At 41.2% G+C, this 23846-nt stretch overlaps 1 protein-coding gene across 13 annotated transcripts in view; it reads right to left on the bottom strand.

The window, feature by feature from the left end:
- Positions 1 to 23846, bottom strand: part of ARNT (aryl hydrocarbon receptor nuclear translocator) — a 66205-nt gene that overhangs the window by 21221 nt on the left and 21138 nt on the right. For 5 of the 13 annotated variants that reach the window (XM_003817287.5, XM_055101639.2, XM_055101653.2 and 2 more), the window contains 8 exons: positions 21748 to 21792; positions 15293 to 15337; positions 11450 to 11494; positions 8483 to 8696; positions 5324 to 5537; positions 3588 to 3690; positions 1389 to 1454; positions 874 to 959 (listed from right to left, as the gene is read on the bottom strand). In XM_003817287.5, the coding sequence (XP_003817335.3) occupies positions 874 to 959; positions 1389 to 1454; positions 3588 to 3690; positions 5324 to 5537; positions 8483 to 8696; positions 11450 to 11494; positions 15293 to 15337; positions 21748 to 21792 (818 nt within the window). Of the gene's footprint in view, positions 1 to 873; positions 960 to 1388; positions 1455 to 3587; positions 3691 to 5323; positions 5538 to 8482; positions 8697 to 11268; positions 11334 to 11449; positions 11495 to 15292; positions 15338 to 21747; positions 21827 to 23846 lie in introns of those variants that run through there. The other 8 variants (XM_055101641.2, XM_034934869.3, XM_034934880.3 and 5 more) reach the window with 4 other exon arrangements.

The following is a 23846-nucleotide window of genomic DNA, read 5'->3' as shown; positions in this document are numbered from 1 at the left end:
ATTAATTACTTTTATTGGGTTACCTGCCATATGCCAGGCACTGGGCTGGATGCTTTCCTTACATTAAATCTAATCCTCACAAAAACCCTATACAGGATGTACTAACTCCAAATTACAGATGAGAAAACTGAGCTTTATAAAGGTCAAGCAACTTACCCTAGGTGATGCCACTAATAAGTAACAATGACAGGAATCATATCCAGGTTTCTCCACATCCAAAGTTTAACCTTTTTCCAAAACACATCACCTTGCTTCTCTTTTCTCTTAGTTTCTGTCTCCCCAAAACCCCTACTTTCCAATAATACCCAGGCAGCAGGGAAGTAATAAAGCTGCTAAGATTTGGAAACTCTGACAAGCCAACTTAAAACTTTGATCCTGCAACCCAATCACCTTTCTCACATTCCTTGTTTGACCTCAAGTTCTGGTAAAGCTAATCTGCTCAAAGCTTGATTTAAAGTCTTTGCAGAGAATATCCTCTTGATAAGTTATTACAATAAAGGCATTTTCCCCTTTTCTCTCAAAGTCTTGTTCCTACTTTAGAAATCTTTCTCAAATTAACTGCATTCAATGTCTATGTTTCTTTGCAACAAATGCTTAGAATACATATGTTCAGTATAAATTTGTGCATATAAAAACCACATTCTGTGACACAGCTAATACTGAATCATTTTCCAGCCTGAGTTATCTATCTCCTCAACTGGAATAAAAGCTCAATAATGGAAGGGAAGGATTGTACATTTTCTTTTCCTATTTTCTTTCATCTTACACAAAAGTACATTTCATATACCAGGTATATAATAAATATTAGCTTTCATGGACTCTGTGAGGAACCAACTGTACCAAGGGGAAATATTTACTATTTCACTTTCTTACCTGCTGGGGGCCAGGCCTTGATGTAGCCTGTGCAGTGGACCACCACGAAGTGAGGTTCCCCATCCTTTACAGAGCCAAGTCCATTCCTAGAAGAGTTACAGGAGTTTGAAAAAAAAAAAAAAATCTACCCGTAAAACTCAAAGGGCAATGCTGCCTTAGTACTTTTAAGTTTACGCTCTTAGGAGTTTAGAAAACAGGATAATCATCTTTCCCACCCAAAAATGACCGCCACATTTTTACCCTTGCCAAAGTAAAGTAACCAAAAGGTATGCAGTAGGAGGAAAGTAGGTAAAATAGCATAGCGACTTCCTTAAACAGGATTTTCAAGAGAAGTTTTAGAAGTTTAGGAAAATATTGCCAGAAAAAAAGTAAGTGGGAGGTAAGGGATGTTAAGTGGGAGGTAAGGGATGCAAGTGAGAGCTGCTGAAGGAACGACTACAGTAAGACAGGTAAAAATGTGATGATCTCTGCAGGTATTTGGCCATCCCTTTGGTTTTCACCACTTAGGATCTCACCTGCATCTGTTCCTCACAAAGCTCAGCCTATTCACAGAAACTGGGTCCACAGAGCTACTGCCACACCTGTTTCAAGGAATAAAGAGATTAAAAGCAATCAGACTGCCCTATCAAAGAACTTTCCACAGTAATAGCAGAATAACAGGCTCTGGATACAACCAGACATAGAAAATTGGTAACGCTACTAATAATGAAGGATAAAGATAGGTCAAGTTTAGTATTTCTAAAACTTTTAGAATTTGAGGTCAAAATGTTCCATATGTTCTTCATATGCAAACATTCTCAACATCAAGAGTTGGCAAGCTTTTTCTGTAAAGGACCAGATAGTAAATATTTTCAGCTTTGTGGGCCAGAAAGTCTGTTGCAACTAGTCAACTCTAGCATTATAGCATGAAAATAGCCATAGATAATATGTAAAAATATGGGCATGGCTATGTTCCAATAAAACTTTATTTACAAATAAAGGGCTGTGGTTTGCTTACTCCTGCTCTACATTAACCACAACTTAATGTAATTGCTACAGTTCATTATTATCTTGCTCTTGCCTATGTCTTTGCATTAGCCATGTCCACATATTGGGATACTCCTGCCAATGCTACTTTCCCTCTCCCTATCCTTTAAAACAAAAATAAAACTTACATAGGGTTAATATGTGTCATGCTCTGTTCTAAATATCTTTACATATATTAATTCATCTAATCTTCATAACAACTTTATAAAGTCAGTATTAACATTATCGCTAATGTGAGATGATGAAATCAAAGCACAATGTAGTCATGTAATCATCCAAGGTTTCAGAAGATAGCATCAAAGCTAGAATTCAAATCCATAGAATATGGATTAAAACAAAATCCAGCAGTCTGGGTCTAGAAGCTACTCTAAATTACACGCTGGGTGCAGTGGTTCAGGCCTGTAATCTCAGCACTTTGGGAGGCTGACGCAGGCGAATCACTTGAGGTCAAGAGTTTGAGGCCAGCCTGGCCAACATGGTGAAACACTGTTTTACTAAAAATACAAAAATTAGCCAGCTGTGGTGGCAATCCAGCTACTCAGGAAACTGAGGCATGAGAATCGCTTGAACCCAGGAGGTAGAGGTTGTAATGACCCAAGATCATGCCACTGCACTCCAGCCTGGGCAACAGAGCAAGACTCTGTCTCAAAAAAATAAATAAATAAAAATAAAAATAAATCACTAAACCACATAATGTTCAATTTTGTGCCTCTCCAAGCAAACCTTTAATATCCTACCCATAATTTCTAGCAACTATCCTCTCAGTACAATGTAGTCAATTTCCATTATATAGTCTGAACTTTGTGACCCTGAGATGCCTTTTGTACCTGTATAGAAAGGACCACCATATTTTCTACAGAATCCTAAAACGTACAGTATATAATTTATAAACACTAAACACCTACTGAAAGACATAGGAAGTCTCAAATTTCTAACCAAAAAAAAAAAGAAGAAATGGTCTGAGTAAATGGATATTGCCTTGTGTTGTAACAGGGAAAAAGTAGAGGTTTTGTAGTCAGACTACTATGAATTAAAACAAAATCCTGTATCAAACAGTATGTAACAGTGGGAAATTCATTTCTTTTTCTTTTTTTTTTTTTTTGAGACAGAGTTTCACTCTTTTTGCCTAGGCTGGAGTGTAATGGCACAATCTCGGCCCACTGCAACCTCCACCTCCTGGGTTCAAGCAATTGTCCTGCCTCAGCCTCCGAGTGGCTGGGATTATGGGCGCACGCCACCACGCCCGTCTAATTTTGTTGTTGTTGTTTTTTAGTAGAGATGGGGTTTCACCATGTTGGCCAGGCTGGTCTCAAACTCCTGACCTCAGGTGATCCACTCGCCTCAGCCTCCTAAAGTGCTGGGATTACAGGCTTGAGCCACTGCACCTGGCCAAGTTCATTTCTTTATATCTGTTTTTCCATCTGCAAAATGGTAACCATCAATCTTACACTACAAGGCAATTGTGAGGATAAAATAAGATGACAGATATAAAGCACCTATCATAGTGTCTGGCAAGTTCAGAAACGTTAGTTCCCTTTCCAAATACTTTATTCTGTGTTACAATCCATCTGGGTATGGAGAGTTAAATTTAATCCACTGGAGCTAATCCAACTTAACTCTGACAGAAATAAAACTCTCAGCTCTTGATCCTTCCTATACCAAATCACAATCCTCAGCTTGACACTCACCTCATTCGGCAAATAAACGATCTCCTTGAGCCCATACACATTCTCATGGAAGACTGCTGACCTTCCTTTTTCACTGTTCCAGTCTTTAGATCCAGGATACGCCCTGAAGGAAGATGTGAAGAGCAGTCTGGAGTGCATTTTTGTGTGTGGGGAAGAGGGGGAGAGATACTGAAGGCAAAGATAAGTAAGCAGCCTATTCATGCCCTTAATCTCCTTGCTTATAACAGAACTGACCAAGCAGGAGATGAATTTTTTTTCAAGCCTAAAATACTTCAATTATCATCAATGAATCTCACTCTTAAGTTCAAAGGCAGCACTGAAAATAACATTGTGCAAGGAAAAGTAGGAGTGGAAAGTAGTAGTAGAAAACAAGAGGCAAGGCTATATTCTCATAGCTGATTATCTGTATACACATACAGACATACATACAGAGTAAATGTCATTGGTTGAAAAACAAGTACTTTTCTGTAGTCCCAGCTAATCAGGAGGCTGAGGCAGGAGGACTGCTTGAGGGCAGGAGTTTGAGGCTGTAGTGTGCTATGACTGTGCCTGTGAAGAGTCACTGTACTCTAGCCTCAGCAATAAAGCAAGACCTTGTCTCAAAAAAAAAAAGAAAAGAAAAGAAAAAATTTTAAAAAGAAAAAAACCAAGTAATTTTATACGTTATAGAAATATATAGATCTGTTTGTCTTCTTTATTATACAGAAACGAAGAACAACTTTTGGGGAAAAGGAAGAACTAGAAAAATGAAATCATAAAAACATAAAGGAGGGGAAAACTGGTCAAGTGTGGTGGCTCATGCCGATAATCCCAGCCCTTTGAGAAGCCAAGATGGGAGGAGGAATGCTGAAGGCCAGGAGTTTGAGACCAGTCTGGGCAACAGACAGAACCTGTCTCTACAAAAAATTTAAAAATTGGTCAAGTGTGGTGACATGAACTACTCCTAGCTACTCAAGAAGCTGTAAGCAGGCAGATTACTGAGCCCAGAAGAGTTCAAGATTACAGTAAGCTATGATGTGCCACTGTACTCCAGCCTAGGCAAGAGAGAGACCCTGTCTCTTTTTCGGGTGGGAAAAAAGGAGGAAAACTAAAGATCAACAACACTAATATGAGTATATTGAAATTTCTTGCATTTTAACTACCAGTTTTTTTATCTGCTTCCACTTTAAATTTTTTTCTAGAGTTGCTCAAGAACAGATATGACTTGTTTCCTCTAGCCAAACTCTGGCCAAAAGACTGAACATAATAAAATAGGGGAGAAAAAAAGAACAACAGTACAGATACAAACAACAACAACAACAACAGAAAACACCTTATACATTGACCAATAACCATATCTATAGAATAAAAAGCTGTTATCATTGAACCTAGCACAAAGCCAAGCACCAGGAGGTAGAAAAAATACCAGATAATTATCCATACAAATGAGATAAAAACATGGATAATTCTTTTAGAACAGAAAAAAAAAAGTATTGTAGGTTTGGCTTTTACTGTTCTATTTCACCAATATTAAGATAAATGTAAAATATTATCACCAATGAAATATTTTCTAAGGCTGAGCCACAAAGTACATAATCTCATATGGATAAAAAGAACTGACTATATTCATTAAAGTAGAAAATTCTTGAAGCCTTGCCAGAGTCAACAAACCAATTTAACAGCTAAAACATCTCTTAAGTCTCAGGAAAAAAACAAGAAAGGACTTCTCATTCATTTCCCATACACATAACTCTCACCTGTCAGGGCATTTTCTGAAGTGGAAAGCTGCTCACGAAGTTTATCCACATCATCTGGGTGCACCTGATCATAGAGTGTGCTGCCAAACCATTCAGACTGTGGCTGGTTCAAAACAGGAGTCACGGAGTCAGAGACATACACCACCCTGCCTGTCTCACATGAGACAATAAACAGAAAGCCATCTGCTGCCTCCAAGATCAAATGTTTTAGTTCCTGCGCAAGGAAAAGAAATAGAAGTTAATATTTTACTCTGAAAAAACAAGTATTTCTATTCACAGGAAGAAGTAAGACACTTCAGGCCACATGCATCTCTCCGTAAGCAACTGCTGGTTCACACCTGATCCACAGCCACAGGTTTCCACCCTAAATGTAGTTCATCGATAAGAAAGTTTTTTCTAATACATGTTTCCTCACTTTCTCTATGTCACTATCCACCTCTTCCTCTCTGTCTCAGGATTCAAGAAGAATAAAAAGGCTTGGGCTAGGCACAGCGGCTCCCGCCGGTAATCCCAGCACTTTGGGAGGTCAAAGTGGGAGGGTCACTTGAGTCCAGGAGTTCAAGACCAGCCTAGGCAACGGGGCGAAACTCCATCTTTACAAACAAACAAACAAAACAAAACAAAAACAAAAACAAAACTAGCCAGGTGTGGTGGCACACGCCTGTAGTCCCAGCTACTCCGGAGGCTGAGGTGGGAGGATCACCTGAGCCTGGGAAGCAGAGGTTGCAGTGAGCCGAGATCATACCACCACACTCCAGCCTGAGCGACAGAGCAAGAGACCCTGTCTCAAAAAAAAAAGGCTTACCATGAACAATAATTGACTTCTTAATTCCATCCTCTCTGGTCTCTTTTTAGGATCTTGCTTGACAAATATTCCCACTTTCTCTCTTTCCCTTCAGGCCTATAAAAATGATCAAGTTTTCTCAATTCTAGATAAATCTTCCCTCAATTTGACCCACCTCATCTCTCTTTTTCAGCAGCAAGCTTATACTAAGAATAATGTTATATTCACTGGCTTTATCCTCTTACCTTTCAATTATTTCTCAATCCCACTTCACTCTCACTCTAAACTACTGTTTTCCTGTTTGGTTTGGTTTTTGTTCTGCCAGGAACAGCATACATATATTTTTAAGGAGGTTACTAATGTCCTCCTAATTACCAATTCAAGTCCCTTTTCCTGGGTCTTCATCACTTTATTCAACCTCTCTGCAGAATGTGACAATGTCGTCCATCTTATCCTTTAAATTTTATTTTTCCCTACCTTCTTCTATGAGACTGTACTCCAATTTTTGCTTCCTCTTCTGTTTCAGACTTCCTTTCCTTTGTTCAAGTCTTAAATGTAGACATTTCCAAAGTTCATCTTAAGCCCTCTTTATTAATACCATACTTTCTTCCTGGGAAACCATATTCACTCTTCCCCACTACGAAATAATAACCAAGTCTATAGCCCTAGACCTGACTAACGTTTTTTCCTGAGCTTTCAGCAGACTTGAATTTCAAGTATCTGTAAAATATTTATAAATATTCTACCAGCAACTCAACATCAACATCCCAAAACCTGAATCATTATTTCCCTCTTAAAAAAAAAAACCTGCCGTGCTCTTCCAATATTCTTAACAGCATCCTCCCAAGCTAGAAGCCTCAAAATCTAACTATTCTCTCACATTCCAGTGATAATTCAGTTTTATCAATTCTACTTTCCAATGCTTTGTCACTGTCCTAGTCATCTTTTACCAAAACTAATTAAGTAGTCGCCCTGCTTTCAATCAATCCTTAAAATGCTACCAGATCTAATACATTTTTTATGTCTCCCCACTGCATAAAAATTAAAATCTAAATTCTTTAACACCTAAACATTCCATCATTAGATCCCAGCCTACCTTCCTATTATCTACCAAAAACATGCTAAACCACTTGACTTTCTTTGCATAACCCAATTATTCCACACTTCTAGGTTTTTGCTCAAGTGCTTCCCAAAATCCACAACACTACTCCCCAACTCATTTTCCATATCTGCATTTTACAGGATTCATTACAGCACTTTTATTATATAACTAGTTCTATGTTTAATTTATTTATTTACATGTCTGTTTCCACCAGAAAACCATTTGTCTTACCATTCTTTCTATTTCTCACAGCACAACACACCTGGTTTGCCCACAAAAGGTGCATAACTGGAGTCTGTTGAATACTTGCACATGTACTGTTAGAACATATTAACTATTTCAATGTATATAGCTACAAAGTATGTAGTTTTAAGTAGACCATCCTATTTGGAAAATTCTTATTCCATTTTCTCAAACTATATTCTCTCCTTCTTTCTAATCATTTGATTAAATTGGTGGCATTAAGGGAATATTTGATTGATACTGAAGTAAATTTTTTTCTTCCTTATACCTCCTACATTTTCCAAATTTTTCTGCAATGATCATGTTATTTTAATAACCAAAATAGAACATGGCTTCCTTACCCTCAGAAGTCTTCCATAACCATCCTCACTCAAGTCTAGCCATTCTATTCACTTTAGCCATCCCTTCAGTATGTCTATCTAGTCCCACATAAAATTACTAATTAAAAAATACAATTCCTCTCTTTATGCATTTTCCTGTTATTTTCTGTGATATCCTGCCACTCACATACTTATATTCAGATGAAGTTCCTGAAAGGCAGAAAATGTTTACGCCTTCTTTTTTTCATAGTGATCACATGTAACAGAGCACATCCCTAAGCAACAATTAGACTCTCAGTTCTTCTATCATCAAAGGTGGGACAGATTCATTCTATTACTAAAACTAGAAGCTGCTTCAGGGATAAGAAATAGATTTCTTCCATCTTCTATAACCCTAAAGGCAAGAAAGAAAATTGGTTCCATGGACATAGTCATTTCCTCTGTGATTCCACTGTTCTTTTTCCATCCTATATGCTATATTCATGAGTCAAGTTCTCAAATATTAATACTTATTAGCTTATTAAATATTTTCACAACTCTTCTCTACTTCTCATTGTCCCAATGCTAATTAATGTTATAGCCAAGGACTGAAATTCATTTTCCCATTGTCTGACTTCTTCCTGAAAAGCTGAATTCTTGTCCAAAAAACGAAAACTTTCAAGAGATTCACCCAGATTCCAGACTCTCTCAGAACTGTAAGTCCCAGAGACCTGATCAGTGAGGAAAGACGGCTTATAGGAGCCATCAGTGGATGTGTTGCCAGTTCCCCGCAAGGACTTCATGTGAGAAACTGCCATGCGTAAGATGGTTAGCTTGTCTGGTTTTCGAGCCAGGGCACTACAGGTGGGTACCATATCTGACAGTTCTGTGATATAGGCTGTCATCTTGTTCCGTCGCCGCCGTTCAATTTCACTGTGATTTTCCCTGCATGGAAAGAAAGAGAAGCCCCATCCAGGTGGTCACATCTGGTCATTTGGTAGCAGGGAGAGTGATATGGATACCAAGTGTGCTGCTGAAGAATGTGGTATTCAGATTTAGTGATGCTTAAGTCTCAGCAGTTAAAATAAGGTTTGCCAACCTTCTCATGCAAAGCAAGCATGAAACAGAACTAATAAGGCAGACAGAGAACAAGAAGATAATGTAATTCCCTTCCCCCTATTTCCTGGAAACTTCGCATCCTTTGTAAATTACCACTCCCTCAGAACAAAAGCTGTTTTAAGAAATGACAGGTGGGTGGCTCATGCCTGTAATCCCAGCACTTTGGGAGATGGAGGCAGGTGGATTACTTGAGGCCAGGAGTTCGAGACCGGCCTGGCCAACATGGTGAAATCCTGTCTGTACTAAAAATACAAAAATTAGCAGGGCACAGTGGCATGCATCTGTAATCCCAGCTACTTGGGAGGCTGAGACAGGAGAATCACTTGAATCTGGGAGGTGGAGGTTGCAGTGAGCTGAGATCACACCACTGCACTTCAGCCTGAGTGGCAGAGCAAGACTCCATTTCAAAAAAAAACAAAAAACAAAAGAAAAAAAAAGATAGTATTTTTAAATGCTGATTTTACTCACTTAAGTTCCTATGGAACATATAACCTCAGCTTGGTTAACTCCCATGCTTACTAATTCAACTATTTAAAGGCCAGAAAATAAAAGGACCAATTTTTGCCAACTCAAGTATGTGGCTCCATAGCTGATACAAGAATTGATAGTATAGATTTCCTTGGTCTATAAAATATGGTAAGCCTCTCTCTTATTTGCAACATTAAAAGGCAGAATTTGAAGATTTTGAAGTTTTATTTGGCCCATTAATGCACAAAGTCCTACCTTCTTTATCTGGGTGTGCTGCCAGTGCACTAAACCTCTTACAAGACTTAAGATACACCATCTACTAAAAGTCCCATATGGGTCCCCAGTCTGGGACGAAGTTAACTGGAGGAGTGGAATGGAGAGGAGGATGATTAAAGGTCTGACAAGACAATTTGAATCTCACCCAGGTAAATAGACCACAGCTCCAACACTGACTTCCTCAAAATTAAGACAGAAAAATATCACTGTTAACAGGAATAATCCAGCAGTTTTCCAACAGGAATTTTTTAAAGCCCATTAAGTTTCTCAGTGTCCTCCATGGGGATGCCTCAAGGAGATAATCATGCAACACGCTGCATTTCTGCTTCTACTCAAATATTTGCCTTATCTCTCTTTTTTTTTTTTTTTTTTTTTTTTTGAGATGGAGTCTTGCTCTGTCACCCAGGCTGGAGTACAGTGGCGGGATCTCGGCTCACTGCAACCTCCGCCTTCTGGGTTCAAGCAATTCTGCTATCTCAGCCTCCCAGGTAGCTGGGACTACAGGCGCACACCACCACACCTAGCTTTTTTTTTTTATTTTTAGTAGAGACGCGGTTTCACCAAGTTGGCCAGGATATTCTCCATCTCTTGACCTCGTGATCTGCCTGCCTTGGCCTCCCAAAGTGCTAGGGTTACAAGCATGAGCCACTGCGCCCGGCCTGCTTTATCTCTTTTATTTATTTCTGTTACCACTTAAGAATTCTACTTGAACAAAAGTTCTTTGCCCAAAAAAAAAAAGAAAGAAAGAAAATTAAAAATCTAACATAAATCTCTTTTTTCTGAGAAGAGCAAAGGGAGGTCAAGTAGGTAAGTGACTTTCCCCAGGCTGCTCTCTTCCCAATACAATGTTTTCTCCACCACATCATGCCAAATCCATTTTCTGAACAGTGAAAGGGTTAGTAAGAAGCTCGAGTTAAACTGGCAGCAAAATGAGTTTGTGACCCAGATTAAAGAGGAAATAGTAGAAAAAAGGGGGAATATAGTAAAAATGGGTATTGGCATCAATGATCTATTTCCTAAGTCACCCCCAAATCACAGATACTAGAAAACAGAAAAGTCTATGCATATTTCTTCTGCAGCATTTCTACATTACAAACAACAGTCTCCCAAGAGAATTCTAGAGTCTCCTTTCTAAATGGCAAAAAGGGTCTCAGCACAGAGGCCCATATTTAGTTACACTTTGCCTAAGACATAAAATTCTATTCTCAAACATAAAGCACTCATCTTCCTAGTATCTGACAGATTTCTGACACGTAAGTACAGAAACCTGGTCTTTTAAATAGCCACATCAAGGAAACTAAAACTTTTCTAGAAAACTACCGCAAGAAAGGATTCGGTCACCAAAGCAACACTAGTTCTGTTGTGAGAATAATCTAGGCTGTGAGTCTTCATAGGAAAAGAGGTGTGAGTTTCCTAGAGGTGTGGAGTAAATGCTGAGGCCTAAATACTGGGAACTAATCACAAATACAGATATATTTATTGGTTTTCTGATAAAAAGAGTATTTCCCTGTTAAAGCACCAACTGGCACAGTTGCATTCCTTCTAAGAGCTTTTTGTTCTCTGAAACTTAGTACTGACATAAAGAGAAAAAGAAAAAAAAACTTAAAACTAATAGCAATTTCTTAAATCCCTAAGCAAAGTTCCCTCAACTCACCCACTTTCTGATGGGGGAAGCCAAAGTTCCTGTTACACTCAAACTTCTAAAAAATCTTGTCCTCTCTTGCCACAGATAAGGAAAAATACAAAGAGAAAGGGGAAGAAAAGAAAGAGTAAGAAAAAGGATAGAAAAAGCAGCATCATCTGCTTCATCATGCTAAAAGACACTGTTCTCCTACCTGGCAAGTCTCTCTTTATCCGCAGAGCTCTGCTCATCATCCGACCTAAAAACAGAATTAATGAACTAAGCTAAAATTAAAATAAAAAAGAAGGAAGGAAGGGGGGAGGGAGGAAGGGAAAAAAGGAAGGAGGGAGGGAGAGGAAATGGAGGGAGAAAAAAAAAAAGAAAAGGAGAAAGAAGAGAGAAAAGGATATAGAACTAAACAGATGCAGAGAAGAGAGGAGGAAAATGGAATTATAGGCAGGAACCTTGCCTGTAACTCTACAAAGCCATCTGTTAGGATAAAGAAAAAGTAACTTACAAGATAAAGGTCAACATAAAAGCAAAGCCAATATATAGTAAATTAACATGATCTAAACACAGAAAGCATTTTGCCAATCGATCTCTGTAGGGACCAAAGATATACAGAGTCTGAACAAGAACCAACCAAGGGATTTCAGGAATACCATTTTCATGCACTGCTCCCAATCTGGAAAGAAAATGATATCCACATGTGCTATTCTATAATGAAAAAATTAAAGACAGAGTAAATTAAAGATGATACTATCAAACAAGTGATGACAAATATAATCTCTCTCCCTCTCACACAAACAACACATGCATGTGCCACACAATGACAAAATAACCAACCAGATTTCACTGGAGAAATTATATAAATAACTCTAAGAGGTAGGTTTCTGGCATATCTTCTATTATTGATTTGTTCCTAAAATAATTATTAACTTTGATTCAGTCCTTTTGCCATTTCTCTGCAGTATAGCCACACAGGAATGGATCAAAAGTAACAATTCCCTCTCCACTGGAGAAGGATACAAAGAACCATCACTAAATTTTTCTAGAAAACTGAGATACTGTAATGATGGGTGGCAACTGAGGAAATAGCAAGGTGTTGGCAGGCCATTGTGTCAGGAATGTGTCAATTCCATTTTAAATATATTTATATAGATAAAGAGGCCCTGAATAAAATGTCTAAGTATGACAGGTTAACAAGCTAAAAGATTATTTAGCTATTAAAAATGACAAATACAATAACCTTATCAATATATGGGAATGTTTTTATAAAATGGTCAATAGGCAGAAAATAACACAGTAACAATGAAGAAGAATGTAAAAATTTACGCATATATTCTGATGACAAGAGAAGGAGAACTGAGTGATATTCAGCAGTTTAGAGCTTTACATTCCTTGGGTTATTTCTTCTAGATAGTTCCTTAACAAACTACAAACTTCTTTTTTTTCAAAAAGTTGAGCAACTTTTGCCTCTGCCTCCCAAAGTGCTGGAATTACAGGCATAAGCCACCACTCCCGGCCTCTTACTGTCATTTTTAAAAGAACAGGACTAACCAGGCATGGTGGCTATGCATATAATCCCAAAAGTTTTTCACAAAGTTTTCAGCTTTTAAGACCCTCTATATCCCAAGGAGGATATGTGAGGGGCACTACCTTAACAAATCATATGAATGAATTCTGTTATTTAAAAAAAAGTTAAGCATCTAAAATTCCTATTTCTACTACTACTACTACTACAGATCCACAATCCCTAATCCACCTCAGTATTTCTGAATGAAATATATGCACATTAAGCAGGACAAATGAAAACCAAAATCATTCATGTGATGTTTTCATGGCTTTTTGAAATTTCATCAAGATACTGCCAATAATAACTGATGGCCTGACTTTTCAATGAAGCTTGAAAAACTATCCTCCAAATATCTATGATTAACTTCTCATTTTAGAGATGGTTCACATCCTAAAGACTTTACAAATATTTATTTCAATTAGTTTCGATAAACAAATTATTCTTCAAAAACCTCTTAACTTCACTCCTTTCCTGTTACCACTGCCACTCTAGCCCAGGCCCTCATGATTTTATAGCTGTCTTATTATTTCAACAGCTTCCTATCTACCTCCCTACAGTCTAACAGTCCATCCCTTTAATCAATTCTATAACTGCTACCAGAGAAATATCCCTACAATGCATTTTATATAATACCCTCTAATTCAAAGCCTGAGACTGCATCTCACCACTCCAGAATAGTTTTTAACTACTTCCCCTGATATTTCTAATCTCTCTACATCAACGGTTCTTAAAGTATTTTCCCGAGACCAGGAGCATCAGCAACAAACAAATACTAAGTGCTAAGTGCTCAGTTAATCACTGGATTTTGAAATAACGAATTATTCATCTTTCTGAGGTAGCTACAAACTTAATTTTTAAAAAAGAAATAATTTGACTAATATTTAATAAAAACTTTCTAAAAAGAAAACTGACATTTAAGTTAAGAATTTAATAAAAAAAAGTATATTTCATCATCTTGATAGGTAATTTAAACAAATTTAAGTTTTTTTCAATCAAAACTCTACTTGTCACAAAAACTGTTTCCTTACTGTCTTTTTTTTTTTTTTCTGATACAAAATCTTGCTGTCACCCAGGCTGGAGTGCAATGGTGCCATCTCTGCTCACTGCAACCTCCACCTCCCGGGCTCACGCAATTCTCATGCCTCAGCCTCTAGAGTAGCTGGGATTATGAGTGCCCACCATGATGCCCGGCTAATTTTTATATTTTTAGTAGAGATGGGGTTTCACCATGTTGGCCAGGCTGGTTTTGAACTCCTGACCTCAAGTGATCCACCTGCATCTGCCTCCCAAAGTGCTGGAATTACAGGCATATGCCACCACTCCCGGCCTCTTACTGTCATTTTTAAAAAAACAGGACCAACCAGGCATGGTGGCTATGCATATAATCCCAATATTTGGGAAGCTGAGGTAGGAGGATCACTGAAACCCCAGAGTTTGAGACTGCAGTGAGCTATGATCATGCCACTGTACTCCAGCCTGGGAAACACAATGAAAACAATGTCTCTAAAAAATATACATATATTAAAATAAAATAATAGGCCGGGCACAATGGCTCACACCTGTAATCCCAGCACTTTGGGAGGCTGAGGTGGGTGAATCGCTTGAGGTGAGGAGTTCGAGACAAGCCTGGCCAACATGGTGAAACCCCACCTCTGCTAAAAAAAATTATTACAAAAATTAGCTAGGCATGGTGGCAAATGCCCATATTCCCAGCTACTAGGGAGGCTGAGGTGGAAGAACAGCTTGAACCCAGGAGGCAGAGGTTACAGTGAGCCAAGATTACACCACTGTACTACAGCATGGGCGATGGAGTGAGACTCTGTCTCAAAAAAATAAAATAGGCCGGGTGCGGTGGCTCACACCTATAATCCCAGCACTTTGGGAGGCCGAGGCGGGCGGATCACAAGGTCAGGAGTTCAAGATCACCCTGACCAACATGGTGAAACCCCATCTCTACTAAAAATACAAAAATTAGCCGGGCGTGGTGGCAGGGGCCTATAGTCCCAGCTACTCAGGAGGCTGAGGCAGGAGAATCGCTTGAACCCAGGAGGTGAAGGTTGCAGTGAGCTGAGATGGCGCCATTGCACTCCAGCCTGGGCAACAGAGCAAGACTCTGTCTCAAAATAAATAAATTAATTACAGAACCATTATCTGTATTCCTATTTTTGTAGATCCATTTAATAATAAATGCAAGCACAAAATCCATAATTTGTGCTCCTATGGAAACCTTGCAAGCACATTGCTTTAGTTATCACATACACAGAAAAACACTGTATAAAATATACTGCCAGTTTGAAGCCATGTCACCTGAACATAAATGATAGTTATAATACTAAGTTTCACATACTTCCAAATAGGAAAGATATTAAACAGAGAAATTCCGTCTCATCCAGAAAAAATTAAGTCAATATGCTAGGATTGTCTGGTTCTACAACATGGATCATATTATATATTACAATATATTACCTACTACAATATTACCTGGCAAACCGCTCCTTATCGTTAGACATCTGATCATCATCACACCTGAAGGAGAGAAAAAGGATTGTTTCAAAGCATTACACTTGTTATATCTATTTCACTCTGAAAAGTAAACTAGAAAGGGGTGAAAATATTCAATAGAAAAAAAGCCAATGGAAAAGCATCACAAAGTGATAGAAATAACAGCAGCACCCCATAGAACTTAAAAGACCCACAACTATTATTTGTCAGGTTTCTGGTATTTCCATTACCCTTACCAGACACACCAAAAAAAGATGATGATCTAATGACAACACAGCTGACTGGCCTGTCAGCACAATTCTAAAGTAAGGGGTTAGTTTTGGGGTTTTTTTTAATTCTGGTAAAAAACACATAACATTTACTGTATACCATTTTTAAGTGTACAGTTGAGTAGTGCTAACCATATTCACATTGTTGTGCAACAGATATCTAGAACTTTTTCATCTTGCAAAACTGAAACTCTATACTCATCAAACATCATTTTCTCATTTCTCCTTCACCCCAACCCATAGCAACCACCATTTTACTTTCTGTGTCTATGAATTTGACTACTTGCAGATACCTCATGTAAGTGGAATCATACAGTAATTGTCTTTTTGTTATTGGCTTATTCTTTCAGTATAATGTCCTTAAGATTCATCCATCTTGTAGCATATGACAGGTTCTTTCTTTTTAAGGCTGAATAATATTCCCTTGTATGTACATACTACATTTTCTGTATCCATTCATCTGTCAGTGGACATTTCGGTTACTTCGACCTCTTATCTATTGCGCAAAATGGGCCAATAAACATGAGTGTGCAAATATCTCTTCAAGATTCTGCCTTCGATTATTTTGTATATATATATCCAGAAAAAAGAAGGGGGAGGCTGGGCGCAGTGGCTCACGCCTGTAATCCCAGCACTTTGGGAGGCCAACGCTGGGCGGATCACGAGGTCAAGAGATCCAGACCACTCTGGCCAACATGGTGAAACCCCATCTCTACTAAAAATACAAAAATTAGCTGGGTGTGGTGGCACGTGCTTATAGTCCCAGCTACTTGGGAGGCTGAGGCAGCAGAACCACTTGAACCTGGGAGGCGGAGGTTGCAGTGAGCTGAGATCACACTACTGCATTTGTGGCAACAGAGCGAGACTCCGTCTCAAAAAAAAAAAAAAAAAAAAGAAGGGGGAAAGGGAATTTGGCAGTGCTTTTCTCAGGCACAACAACCTGACTTGGTAAGATAAACTTTGATAGTCTTTTTTTATGGTTAGGAAAAGGACAAACGAACCTCTCTTTGGATCTGCATGTAGTTGTGACTACTGGATTTTATGGAAGCAATGACTGAGGGTTAGAGCTAATTCACGGGTATAAAAAAAGACTAGTGGTTACCCTCATATCTTTCATACACACAGTGAAGTTCCACTAATAGCATGTATCATTATAATTCAGGATTCTCAATAGGAGGAATTCTCAATAAAGCTGTTTGAAAAAGTCTATCTTCTCCAGAAATTGAAATCTCTTCCCTTCTTCACATTTATTGAGACTCATTAAGTCTCAAGAGACCTCTTAGAGAATTATACTTCCACTTGCAACTATTTCTTTATGATGGCCAAGTCACGGTTGTTGTTTTCAAGAGTATTTGGCAAAGTTCATCTAGTGAGTAGCCAGAAATATGAGCCTTAACTTTAAATGTTACTATAAAAAAAGAAGATAGATGCTATTAACTGTATGAAGCAATATAAAACTAAAAAATGGCAAGCAATTTACAATATGGACATCCTTTGTGTAAAAAAAACTGAGGAGATAAGTGTGTGTATGCTCACACATACACATTTATATACAATTCTATATACACTATTTTTGGAAGGATACTCAACAAACTGGAAACTGTAGTTGTCTAAAGAGTTTTGAAGGTCCAGGCTGGGGGCAGTGGCCCGCACTTGTAATCCCAGCACTTTGGGAGGCCGAGCCGAGTGGATCAGGAGTTTGAGACCAGCCTGGCCAACATGGCGAAACCTTGTCGCTACTAAAAGTACAAAAATTAGCCGGGCATGGTGGCAGGCGCCTGTAATCCCAGCTACTCAGGAGGCTGAGGCAGGAGAATAGCTTGAACTCAGGAGGCGGAGGATGCAATGAGCAGAGATCGAACCAATGCACTCCAACGTGGGCAACAAGAGCGAGACTCCTCTCAAAAAAAAAAAAGGAGTTCTGAAGGTCCAAAGTAAAACGAAGATGTGCCTTCACTATATATAACTCTGCACTGTTTGAAATTTTGTTGTTTTTCTTTTTTGAGGCAAGGTCGCCCAGGTTGGAGAGCAGTGGCGCAACCTCGGCTCACTGCAATCTCTGCTTCCAGGACTCAAACCACCCTCCCACCTCAGCTTCCCGAGTAGCTGAGACTACAGGCACACACCAGCACATCCAGCTAATTTTTGTAACATTTTTTGTACAGATGGAGTTTTGCCATGTTGCCCAGACTGGTCCTGAATTCCAGAGCTTAAGCGATCCACCCACCTCAGCCTCCTAAAGTGCTGGGATTACAGGTGTAAGCCACCAGGCCCAGCCTGAAATTTCTGTAATAAAATACACTTATATTACTTTCCCAATTAAAGAAAAAACTTAGTTAACAAAACAAACAAATAAGAAAAAGAAATGGGCTGGGCGTGGTGGCTCATGCCTATAATCCCAGCACTTTGGGAGGCCGAGGTGGGCGGATCACCTGAGGTCGGCAGTTCAAGACCAGCCTGACCAATATGGAGAAACCCCATCTCTACTAAAAATACAAAATTAGCCGGGCGTGGTAGTGCATGCCTGTAATCCCAGCTACTCGGGAGGCTGAGGCAGGAGAATTGCTTGAACCTGGGAGGCAGAGGTTGCGGTGAGCTGAGATCATACCATTGCACTCCAGCCTGGGCAACAAGAGTGAAAATCAGTCTCAAAAAAAAAGAAAGAAAGAAAATAAATAAATGATATTAAATCTGGGCACCCACATAATCAAATCATTTTTTTTTCATTGGGCTCCTTTATCAAATTGTCTGTTACTCAGCAACGTACAGACTACCTGGGTAATATTTTCAACTCTGGAAAGAAAAAAAGCAGGTTGCAGTCAAAGTTCTCTTCCTTTTGAGTCTTACTGTTTTTCTTACTTGAAAAGAAGACAAGCAATTGGTCTTCAGCAAGAATATCCCCCTTTTCTGAAAGAACTCCTTCATCAATATATTAAAAGGTCCATTTTCAGGCCGGGTACAGTGGCTCATGCCTGTAATCCCAACACTTTGGAAGGCCAAGGTGGGAGGATTGCTTGAGCACAGGAGTTTAAGACCAGCCTGGGCAACATCATTTTAAAATTAGCCAGGTATTACGACCCAGCTACTTGGGAGACTGAGGTGGGAGGATCTCTTGAGCCCTGGAGGTCGAGGCTGTAGTGAGCCGAGACTGTGCCACTGCACTCCAGTCTGGGTGACAGAGTAAGACCCTGTCTCAGAAAAATAAGAAGAAAATAGGCTGGACATGGTGGCTTATGCCTATAACCCCAGCCCTTTGGGAAGCTGAGGCGGGTGGACCACTTAAGGCCAAGAGTTCAAGACCAGTCTGGCTAACATGGTGAAACTCCATCTCTACTAAAAATACAAAAATTAGCCAGGTGTGGTAGTCCCAGCTACTTAGGAGGCTGAGGCACTAGAATTGCTTGAACCTGGAAGGCAGAAGTGGTAGTGAGCCAAGATTGCAGCACTGCACTCCAGCCTGGGCAACAGAGGAAGACTCTGTCTCAAAAAAACAAACAAATAAATAGTCCATTTTAAAAGCTCCAGAATATTAACTACTCAAAAATACAAATTCCTCACACCTGTAATCCCAGCACTTTCGGAGGCCGAGGAGGGCGGATCACGAGGTCAAGAGATCGAGACCATCCTGCCCAACATGGTGAAACCCTGTTTCTACTAAAAATACAAAAATTAGCCCTCTCCCTTTCCCTCTCCATCTCCCTCTCCCCACGGTCTCCCTCTCCCCACGGTCTCCCTCTCCCTCTCTTTCCATGGTCTCCCTCTGATGCCGAGCCGAAGCTGGACTGTACTGCTGCCATCTCCGCTCACTGCAACATCCCTGCCTGATTCTCCTGCCTCAGCCTGCCGAGTGCCTGCGATTGCAGGCGTGCGCCGCCACGCCTGACTGGTTTTCGTATTTTTTTGGTGGAGACGGGGTTTCGCTGTGTTGGCCGGGCTGGTCTCCAGCTCCTAACCGCGAGTGATCCGCCAGCCTCGGCCTCCCGAGGTGCCGGGATTGCAGACGGAGTCTCGTTCACTCAGTGCTCAATGTTGCCCAGGCTGGAGTGCAGTGGCGTGATCTCAGCTCACTACAACCTCCACCTCCCAGCCGCCTGCCTTGGCCTCCCAAAGTGCCGAGATTGCAGCCTCTGCCTGGCCGCCACCCCGTCTGGGAAGTGAGGAGCATCTCTGCCTGGCCGCCCATCGTCTGGGATGTGAGGAGCCCCTCTGCCCGGCTGCCCAGTCTGGGAAGTGAGGAGCGCCTCTTCCCGGCCGCCATCCCGTCTAGGAAGTGAGGAGGGTCTCTGCCCCGCAGCCCATCCTCTGAGATGTGGGGAGCGCCTCTGCCCCGCCGCCCCGTCTGGGAGGTGAGGAGCGCCTCTGCCCAGCCGCGACCCCGTCTGGGAGGTGAGGAGCCCCTCCGCCCAGCAGCCGCCCCGTCTGAGAAGTGAGGAGCCCCTCCACCCGGCAGCCGCCCCGTCTGAGAAGTGAGGAGCCCCTCCGCCCGGCAGCCGCCCCGTCTGAGAAGTGAGGAGCCCCTACGCCCCGCAGCCACCCCGTCCGGCAAGTGAGGAGCGTCTCCGCCCGGCAGCCTCCACCCAGCCAGCTGCCCCGTCCGGGAGAGAGGCAGGGGCCGCCCCCACCCGGCCAGCCGCCCCGTCCGGGAGGGTGGTGGGGGCGCCTCCGCCCGGCCGCCGCCCCGTCCGGGAGGTGGGGGGCGCCTCTGCCCGGCCGCCCCTTCTAGGAAGTGAGGAGCCCCTCTGCCCGGCCGCCACCCCGTCTGGGAGGTGTACCCAACAGCTCATTGAGAACGGGCCATGATGACGATGGCGGTTTTGTCGAATAGAAAAGGGGGAAATGTGGGGAAAAGATAGAGAAATCAGATTGTTGCTATGTCTGTGTAGAAAGAAGTAGACATAGGAGACTCCATTTTGTTCTGTACTAAGAAAAATTCTTCTGCCTTGGGATGCTGTTGATCTATGACCTTACCCCCAACCCAGTGCTCTCTGAAACATGTGCTGTGTCCACTCAGGGTTAAATGGATTAAGGGCGGTGCAAGATGTGCTTTGTTAAACAGATGCTTGAAGGCAGCATGAGCATTAAGAGTCATCACCACTCCCTAATCTCAAGTACCCAGGGACACAAACACTGCGGAAGGCCACAGGGTCCTCTGCCTAGGAAAACCAGAGACCTTTGTTCACTTGTTTATCTGCTGACCTTCCCTCCACTATTGTCCTATGACCCTGCCAAATCCCCCTCTGCGAGAAACACCCAAGAATGATCAATAAAAAAGAAAATTAATAAAAAAAAAAAAAATACAAAAATTAGCTGGGCATGGTGGCACGCACCTGTAGTCCCGGCTACTTGGGAGGCTGAGGCAGGAGAATCGCTAGAACCCAGGAGGCGGAGGTTGCAGTGAGCCGAGATTGCACCACTGCACTCCTGGCGACAGAGCAAGACTCCGTCTCAAAAAAAAAAAAACAAAAACAAAAAATACAAATTCCAATTCCTGCTACCTATAAGAGGTGTCAACAGGTGTCAGAGGGTATGACAGAGTCACAGATTAATGACACCTCAACCAATGAATTACACCTCTCAGTATGTACTTCCTTGTGTAACCCCCTCACACACTTATACCTGGAACATATGACTTGCTTTGGCCAATGGGACATAAGCAAATGTCATATAAGCAGAGGCTTGATAAGCACTTGCACACTGGGATTTGTGCTGTAGATTGTAGCCATCACCACATGAAAAAATTCAGTCTGGCCTCCTTGAGGATAAAAAAACACATAGACAGAAATACCCAGCCATCCCAGCTGAGTCCAGTTCTCAGCTGACCAGCTGAGAATGCAGTCTTATGAGTGAGTCTAGGTGAGATAAGCAGAATAAACATGCAGTCAATCCACAGAATTGAGAAATAACGAACTGTTGTTCTTTTTAGGCTATGAAGTAGTAGAGAACTGATACAGAGGGTTTGTAAATGCCGTCCTCTCCTCACTGAGGTCCTTTCTCTAGAGATATTAACGGAATGCTTAAAAATTTTCTGAGATATATGAATATTTATAGTTTTAGGATGAAGTACTCTCCTTAGACCTAAGGACAAAAATTTACAAGTCAGAAGTATAAAGATCATAAACTAATTTTTAATATCAGACATCTAAGGAAAGTTTTTCAGTCTCTTACCTCAAAAATTTACTGTTCCCTTCTCCATCATCATCAAAATCCAGCCTGAGGAAAGCCAACAACAAATACTTTAAGCCTGCTGATAATACAAAACATTAAGAAGTTAAAATTTCTCAACACAAGCTACCGGAACACCCACCCAAATGGAAGAATGGAAAGAGGAAGTGGCAGAAGTCAAACAAAGCTACATTTCCTCTTGTTCATAGTCCCAAACTAGGCAAAGAAGTACAAAACTGGGGCCAGGAGTGGTGGCTCACGCCTGTAATCCCAGCACTTTGGAAGGCTGAGGTGGGTGGATCACCTGAGGTCAGGAGTTCGAGATCAGCCTGGCCAACATGCTGAAACCCCATCTCTACTAAAAATACAAAAATTAGCTGGGCATGGTGGTGGGCGCCTGTAATCTCAGCTACTCAGGAGGCTGAGGCAGGAGAATTGCTGGAACCCGGGAGGTGGAGGTTTCAGTGAGCCAAGATCGCGCCATTGCACTCAAGCCTGGGCGACAACTGCAAGACTCCATCTCAAAAAAAAAAAAGTACAAAACTGGGCAATAGAAACAAAAGTACCTTCTGCTACCTTAACACTTTCCTAGAGTAGCAGTCAATCTTTGCCAGAGTTTTCAATCAGACTACAACCTCTGTAAAGGGAGCAGGAATCCACTCAGAAAAAATAAGAAAAAATTAACGTAAATAATTCAGGTCCATGTTTCATTTCTAGAGTCTGCTCTAAGCCGTGTTACCAAATTTCTGAAACATCTTTCAAAGCAGTGATCTTACATAAAGGAGTGACTTAATACCTACGAAGATTGTTAGATAATGTTTCTTTCCTTCATTGATCTAATAAACATGTAATATATACTTCATTCAAGACACTGTGCTAGGTGAGGTAAAAACAAGAACCTTGCCCTCAAGGGGCTCTTCACCTAGAGAAATACAAATATAAAACAAGTGAGAATAGGAAAGTGTCACATAAGGGGTACAATCAACATGCTACAGACATTCAGGGAAAGAAGAAGTGAATTTCTTTAAAGGAGATTAGGAAAGATTATAAACAATAAAATAGGCCGATCCCCTTGTAATCTCTGTACACTATTGAACTAAAATATTGCTAATGTTACCACCTTAACCTAGTGATCACTCTTTTTACTTCTACTATTGGGATACCTTGATATTATGGGCCTCTAGATGGGTCGCATTTGAAGTACACATACAGCATCAATCCTGAAAGTGTTTGCTCCTCTTCCTCCTTCCTGAATCCCCTAATCTGGTCACCTGTAAAATCCTATCTATCTACCCAGTAACTCAAATTCTTTCTTTCTCTCTATCTCTTCCTTTCTTTCTTTTTAAGAGACAAGTTCTCACTCTGTTACTCAGGCTGGAGTACAGTGGCATGATCATAGCTCACTGCCACCTTGAGCTCCTGGGCTCAAGGGATCCTCCCATCTTGGCCTCCCAACTAGCTGGAACTATAGGAGCCCACCACTGCACTCAACTAAATTTTTTTATTTTAAAAAATCTCAGCCGGGCATGGTTGCTCACACCTGTAGTCCCAGCACTTTGGGAGGCCAAGGCGAGCAGACTGCTTGAACTCAGGAGTTTAAGACCAGCCTGGGCAACACGGTGAAATCCCGTCTCTACAAAACATACAAAAACTAACCAGGCATGGTGGCGCATGTGTAGTCCCAGCTACTTGGGTTGGGAGGGCGGGAGGGGCTGCAGGCCTTGAGTCTGGGAGGTCAAGGCTGCAGTGAGCTGAGATTGGGCCACTGCACTCCAACCTCAGTGACATGGCAAGACCCTGTCTCAAAAAAGAAAAGGGGCCAGCCACTGTGGCTCACATCTGCAATCCCAGCACTTCGGGAAGCTGAGGCAGGCGGATCACTTGAGGTCAGGAGTTCAAGACCAGCCCAGTCAACATGGTGAAACCTCGTCTCTACTAAAAATACAAAAATTAGCTGGGTGTGGTGGCGGGCACCTGTAATCCCAGCTACTCGGGAGGCTGAGGCATGAGAATTGCCTGAACCCGGGAGGCAGAGGTTGCAGTGAGCCAAAATTGCGCCACTGCACTCCAGCCTAGGCAACAAGAGCGAAACTACATCTCAA

Source organism: Pan paniscus, chromosome 1 (assembly GCF_029289425.2).
Source record: "Pan paniscus chromosome 1, NHGRI_mPanPan1-v2.0_pri, whole genome shotgun sequence".
Taxonomy (NCBI): domain Eukaryota; kingdom Metazoa; phylum Chordata; class Mammalia; order Primates; family Hominidae; genus Pan; species Pan paniscus.
This window is presented reverse-complemented; position numbering and strand designations above follow the sequence as displayed.